The 7,500-nt window shown below is 41.4% G+C and overlaps 1 protein-coding gene across 1 annotated transcript in view; it reads left to right on the top strand.

Annotated features, from left to right (window-relative positions):
• Window positions 1–7,500, top strand: part of ppp2r2ba (protein phosphatase 2, regulatory subunit B, beta a) — a 42,519-nt gene that overhangs the window by 23,889 nt on the left and 11,130 nt on the right. The window contains exons 5-6 of the mRNA XM_080415239.1: window positions 6,780–6,957; window positions 7,357–7,500. The exon at window positions 7,357–7,500 is cut by the window's right edge and continues 21 nt beyond it. Of these exons, the coding sequence (XP_080271365.1) occupies window positions 6,780–6,957; window positions 7,357–7,500 (322 nt within the window). The remainder of the gene's footprint in view (window positions 1–6,779; window positions 6,958–7,356) is intronic.

The following is a 7,500-nucleotide window of genomic DNA, read 5'->3' as shown; positions in this document are numbered from 1 at the left end:
GATTTAGAAACATCAGATTGATTTTGCAACATCAGAATCATTTAGCGATTTTAGATTGACTTAAATACATCAGGCTGATTTTGAAACATTTCACAATGGGCTGATTCTAGCAATATCAGGTTGATTTAGTGACATCAGACTAAGATAGTGACAGCAAGCTGATTTAGAAACGTCAGGCCGATTTAGAAACATCAGATTGATTTAGCAATATCAGGCAGATTTTGGTAGAGCCGGTCATATACGGGCTAATGAACTAGTTCAGTGGTTCTCAACCAGTGGTCCGGGGACCACCTGTGGTCCTTGAGGGGGCTCCAGGTGGGCCCCAGCTAAATGATGGAGAGTTGGTAACCAAATGGACCCTTATAGATCTTAGATCTATAAGCGTCCATAAGGGACCCTTATAGATCTTAGATCTACAGTATAAGGGTCCGCTCTTGAGAGCGTAAAATGAAACCAAATGGACCCTTATGGGTCCATTTGGTTTCATTTTACCCTCTCAAGAGTTAAATTATTGTTAAAAATCTGCATTACTTAATTTACAAGAAGTCTGCACAATTACAGAATGTGGAAGAATTGTTATTTTGATCAACGTTTTGCCTGTTACCTCTCCTATGGTACCAACATCAAAACAGCATGGAATTGTGGTTTTGAATTCTAAGTTTTGGGTCTGAGAGTCTAAATCTCATCAAATGGTGCTCCGTGTCTCAAATGCCGAATAAATAATGGACCTTGATATGAAAAGGGTTAAAAGCCACTGATTTAGTGTGACTAATAGTGACAGCAAGCTGATTTAGAAACGTCAGGCCGATTTAGAAACATCAGATTGATTTAGCAATATCAGGCAGATTTCGGTAGAGCCGGTCATATATGGGCTGATGAACTAGTTCATGCAGTCATGAAATAATGATGACCGTAGAAATGAATAAAAATCCCTGATTAATCCTAAACAGAAATGCCCCCCACTTGCTACAATAAAACCTAGACACCATATCAGTCCTCATAACGAGCAATAGAAATGTAATGTGATTCAGTAGCCCAGGGTAAGAGAGGCGAGGGCTTCCAGGGCTCTTTCATCATACTGACTGGTAAACTGGTTTTCTGTTGGTGAGGGAACAGAAACTCATAAGTCAGTAATTATAATATACTAATAATATCCCTTGAGGGTAAGAATTGAGAATTGTGGTTTCTACAGTAGCCATTAATAGTTTATGAGTGCAGAGAATTTCTAATCTTTCACCAGCACTATGCAATATTGCACTTAGTAGGTCATGACTGGAACTGTTCAAATGCTTCAGTGCATACAGTATATTCAAACATCCTTACTACAGCCTACAGTATATATACAGTACTGTATACATACAGAATACTATTTACAGTATATACAGTATGTAAGTAGTATGACATGCAAATACAGTATTTAAATATATGTATTTGTCATTTATAGACAAACATACACAACAGCAATTCAAAGTGCTTTACCATTCAAAGTGTTTTATCAAGACTCACGTAAAGGGATTTCGAGTTATGGAAAAGGAATTTAAGGAGAAATAAATAATCAAATCCAACGGGAAAAGCGAAAGAGCACAGAAAGAATATTGCAATCAGCAATTACAAATCCAACTGTGCAATTGTAGTTTTATTTAGGAGAAATACAGTAGATTGTCCCATTTTAGAACATGATTGATGTCCCGCGTTCAGCCTCAGTGCTGATGGAGGACTCTCTGTGGGCTCCGAACACACAATCAACTGTTCCAGTGTCAGAGAGACGCAGACCTGGAGAGTGACTGATCGATATGTGCACTGAAATGAATACCGTGACCAGAGCATCATCTTCTCTCTCTCTCTGACTCTGACTCTCTCTCTCTCTCTCTCTCTCTCTCTCTCTCTCTCTCTCTCTCTCTCTCTCTCTCTCTCTCTCTCTGTCTCATCCTTATCACTCTGCTACCTCCTGGTCTTTAATTTTCACACAAAGAGCCCAAGCAGACAGTGTAGTGTGTCTGTATTCAATATATGTGTGTGTGTGTGTGTGTGTGTGTGTGTGTGTGTGTGTGTGTGTGTGTGTGTGTGTGTGTGTGTGCGTGTGCGTGTGTGCAGCATCCCTGCCATAACACATTAGTGGCGTGTTCAGCGTGTCGGACCCTCTCTTTGTGTGTCCGTCCGGGGGATCACAGCCACCTGGGGGGACAGGCCAGCATTGTGTGCTAATCCTGTTTTAGGGGAGACTCTGAAATCTGTGGAGGGATGAGAAACCAAGCCAAGGAGGGAATGATATTTAAGAGAAAATGGAGAAAGATCTACAGTGCTTCAAAATACTGCATACACACGCATCGTCCATATTGGAAACCAAACCAAAACGCGCAATGATCTGCAAAGTTTGTCATCCAATACATCCGAGATCATTGATGAGCCAACCAGCTGGAAGTATTTAGCATTTTGATTGATTGATTGATTGATTGAATACTTTATTAACAAGATTGTTAACAGTACGTGCAGTACATTGAAAAGTGATTCTAAAAGGATAGCACAAGAAACCCTGGGGGGGGCTTGTTTCCCTTGTGGCCCATTGTACTCAATTCATCAGTGTCGTGTTAATATATTACAACATTTTACTTTGCCTATTTAAAAATAGCCAAATCTACAAGCCTACAATGCATGGCGATGCGAAAATGTTTGCCTGTAATGACGACATGCCCAAAGCGGGGAGGCCAGGGTTAAAGTGGTTAAAGTTTCAGAGTTTAGGATCCTGTGGTGTCCAGGGGGGGGGTTGGGCCGAGGCGTGTGTCACTGTGTCTGTCAGAGGCTGGGGGGTTATGGGTTAATACCAGCCCATGTCTCTCTCTCTGTGCGCCCGCTTGAATGACAGGGAAATGAACGGACCCCCACGGAGCTACAGCAGCCCACTGCGCTGCCCTGCGCCTCTCCCTCTCTCTACCTCTCTCTCTCTCTCTCTCTCTCTCTCTCTCTCTCTCAATGTCCGCCATGGAGGGAAGAAGAAAGAGGAGAAGAAGCAGTTGATTTGTTCTCCTCCATCACTCTCACCCCAACCCCCCCCCCCTCCTTCCTTTTGTGTGAGGTTTATCTGTGAGGGTGGGGGGGCTGGGAGTCTTTGAAGCTGTGTGTGTGTGTGTGTGTGTGTGTGTGTGTGTGTGTGTGTGTGTGCGTGTGCGTGTGCGTGTGCGTGTGCGTGTGGGGTGTGTGTGTGTGTGTGTGTGTGTGTGTGTGTGGGGGGGGTGTGTGTGTGTGTGTGTGTGTGTGTGTGTGTGTGTGTGTGTGTGTGTGTGTGTGCGGTGTGTGTGTGTGTGTGTGTGTGCTCATTTTAATTCAGCAGAGTTCAGTTATCATTCCTCAGCAGGACCCAGTGATGCCTTCAGGCCATGCCTCCTCTCCTCCTCCACCACCCTTCATCTTCATCTCTCTCTCTCTCTCTCTCTCTCTCTCTCTCTCTCTCTCTCTCTCTCTCTCTCTCTCTCTCTCTTACTCACAGTATACTTGAGATTACTGCTCGCAAATTTACTGTACTAAAGCCTGGTTTGGATTTTCAAGGAAGCGTTTTGATCCATACATTTCTATATGGTATGAAAATCAACTTGCACAGACATGTATGAAATGTGCTTGAGATACGCAGTCCAATACTACTAACTTCATGACGTCTTTATTTATGTTATCGTTGCACTTGCAGTTTAAAGCAAGAATTGATTTGAATGATATGAAAATAGTCTCTGGAGAAACATTCAACAATTATACATTATGAAGGAAATTGATCATGTTTTTGACTTATTAAAGGACGACTTCACCCATTTTAAACCTGTCTTCATATAATTGGTCCTCACTAATGCTCATTATAATATGGTACCATTTTTGTCCACTCACTCTGTGTCTCAGAGGAGGGCTGTGAACAGTTTACAAGCCCGTCTAACATCATCGATGGGGAATCCAAACTAGAAACTACAGGCTTTCTATTCCTGGAAAGTTAGCCTGCTATAATGGAAGCGTTGTCGCGTTAATAAGAATCTAAATAATAAAAACAAATCTTGAAGAAAAAAACCCCGCTTCCTAACGATGATGTCACTGGTAGACGGGTTTCTGAAGTGTCCACAGCCCTCCTATGAGACACGGACTGAGTAGAAAAAAATTACACGATTTTATCAGGAGCATTAGTGAGGATCTATTATATGAAGATAGGTTGAAAATCGGTGAGGTCGTCCTTTAACAGTGCAATGATGTTTAGCTAACATTGATCCAATTATACAAGTAACTTTTGCAAAAATTACTTGAATTCATGGAGATTTTTTTTTTTTGTCGCATTCCTGAGCCAATAATTTGATGACCGGCAGAGTCTCCAGTAGGAGACTCAATTGAGTCTCCTACTGAGCCTCCTATTGCCCGATGACCCGGTCATCAAATTATTGGCTCAGGAATGCGACAAAAACAAAAAGAATCTCCATGAATTCAAGGCTTCATGGCGTGTGTAATTGATTTTTGGGTGAAGTACTCCTTTAATGGTTATGATCTAAAAATAAAGCCATTCACAGAATAATTGTGTGGCCGGAGCTGTGAATAGATTAGACACACAGTATAGGCAAATCCTTATAAAAAGGTCATTCATGCTTTAATTTTGTCACGCTTAGATTGCTACAGCAAATCAAATGGTGCAAATTCTGCTGCTAGATTATGAACCAATTGTAAGAAACGTGATAATTTTACACCTACAGTAGCTACAGTAGCTTAACTGGTTGCCGGTGAGTTTCGAAATTGAGTGTCATTTTAGATTTGATCTATATAACCATTATTTTATACTTTGGCAGATCTACAAGCTTGGTGCTGCACTACGAGCTTGTAGATCTCTTTTTTTGTTGTTGAAAAATCTTGAACATTTTTGCAAATCTTTGAAGATATATATTTTTAAAGGTAACATTTGTAACTAAAATCTTTGCTTCTGGAGGTCCCTGGAACAAAATATTTTGAGAACAGTTTTTTTTAAGTGGTTCTCAAACTTTTTCATGTCAAGGACCACCCAAAATGATATATATTTGGCCACGGACCCCCCATCTCAAAATATTTTGTTCCAGGGACCCCCCAGAAGCAAAGATTTGAATAAAAAATGTTCATGATTTTTCAAAAATAGCCAAAGTATAAAATAATGGTTATAGCTCAAATCTAAAATGGCACAGTATGCGTTCCTGGATTGAATGGGTTGAAGCCTTGCAAGGCCAGCCTCCCCATTATATTTGAGATATTATGCTGTTGCAGTATGAGATAGATCCTTAGATCCTCACACAGGCCTCTCTTGGCTGTTCCGTTTTATGTCTTCTTTTAAATCACTTCTAAAAACCTACCTTTATATCAAGGCCTTTTCTCCGTTTTTATTGCCTATTTTATCTGCGTTTATTTCCTCATTTCCTCATGTGTCTTAATTTGCTTCAATTGATTTTAATTATATTCCCCCCCCCTTATCGCTGTATTTTATCTTGCTATTAGATAAAGCAAGATTAAAGCACTTTGAGAAATATAAATAAAATAAGGCACTTTGTTTCACTTAATAAGTAAAGTTATTCTGTATTGCTGCTGTGTTTAAGTGGTCAGATGGGTGGGCTGGGTGCATTTTCTGAGCATTTTTATTCTAATGATCAATCAATCGACAATGTTTATTTTAAGTTCCTAGTTTGCAGTATCACAATGAAAACTCACTTTTCAAGGTTTTAAAGAAAGAAATACCATGACGTTTTCCTTTTTACTTAATTAAAACATCAATATTAGTTTTATACCATCATTAAAATCTTAGTGTTTGCCAATTTTCAAAGATTTGCTCAAATGTTCATGTTGTTTTCAAAAATAGCAGATCTACAAGCTCATAACGCGGCACTCGGTGGCGCGCTATGAGCTTGTATATCTGCTATTTTTGAATAGCCAAAGAAATCTTAAAATGACACGGATGCGTTCCCGGAGTGAATGGGTTGTTAAGTGGTTAAGGCACAGACCTAATGACGATGTCATGGGTTCCTGACTCAACATGACTCATAACCTGTGTCACTGGCGTGTGATCTCCTTTTCTCTGTAGCGCGTCAGTCCTGTTTTCCTCCCCTGTATTATCCAATAAAACACAAATCTAATTATAAAATAAGCTGAAATCCCTTATAAGAAAAGATTCCACATGACACAAGCTTTTTGTGTAGCAGCAAATGTCATGCGGATGCCTGGAGGTAGGAGTGAAAGCGAGGCTATTCACAGAAGACATGGTCATTAAGTCTACTTAGTTTTCATTTGGTTCATAGATTACCCATAATGTTAGGACTGACATGATCTTGCCAAAGTCGGATAAAAAGTATACCAAAAGAAAATAATATAGTAATCCAAGTATTTGACCCCAGGCATGGCTAGACTAATATCACTGCGTAGATATTAGTCTGGAATCTTTGTTTGGAACCTGCATTTCCAAGGAGCTGATTTAAAAAATGCCTTTGGTGATAAACCTGCCCCACATATGCATACTGGGCCCTGATTGGTGCCCCACAACTTAGGGGCAGATCTACCGAGGGCATTTTTTTTTTTTTTTCCACTGGCAGATTCGTCTGGTTTCCAGGCTTGTACCATACTTGATTGAATATACCAGTTTGGACACAAATATTTGACTTACTTTAAAATTATATGATGATATCTATGACACAGTTTGAAATAATCACGACATTGATTTGAAGTCATATGATATGGCCCAGCCCTAGTGTCATTGAAACCAAACGATTGGTCATCCTCCTCCTCCTCTCTACCGTGGTCTCCTGTAGGTGCCGGTGCTGCAGCCCATGGACCTGATGGTGGAGGCCACGGCCAGGCGAGTGTTCAGCAACGCCCACACCTACCACATCAACTCCATCTCTGTCAACTCCGACCTGCAGACCTACATCTCCACCGACGACCTCCGCATCAACCTGTGGAACCTGGAGATCACCGACCGCAGCTTCAGTATCCTTCAGCATGGAGTGTGCACACGCACACACGCACACATGCACTCACACGTGCACAATAAGACACAGTACACACGACGGATGTCTACTGTTTAAAAGCTGCTATCCAGAACTTATTTTGATGAATTTATTTTTATGCATTATAGAGTATGTTAATACAATTTCACTAGTACATCTGCTGTGGTTTGGAGGTGGTCCCCCTACTCTTCTATTAAGACATTTAGATGGTGTCGTAGAACAATGAGCGGCAGATATTATTTGGTCTCCCACGTGGGTTCGAACCCCGGCTAGGTGCATAGATCTTACACATTGCAGCTTTAAGTCCCATGCATTACTGTAGCCAACCGTAGCACCGGCTGTAGCCGTTTTCTTCTTCCTAAGCGTCCGTCCCTCTCAGACATCGTGGACATCAAGCCGTCCAACATGGAGGAGCTGACGGAGGTCATCACGTCGGCGGAGTTCCACCCGCACCAGTGTCACACGTTGGCCTACAGCAGCAGCAAGGGTTCCATACGTCTGTGTGACATGAGGCAGGCCGCCC

Source organism: Gymnoscopelus braueri (assembly GCF_963280865.1).
Source record: "Gymnoscopelus braueri genome assembly, chromosome: 20".
Taxonomy (NCBI): Eukaryota; Metazoa; Chordata; class Actinopteri; order Myctophiformes; family Myctophidae; genus Gymnoscopelus; species Gymnoscopelus braueri.
This window is presented reverse-complemented; position numbering and strand designations above follow the sequence as displayed.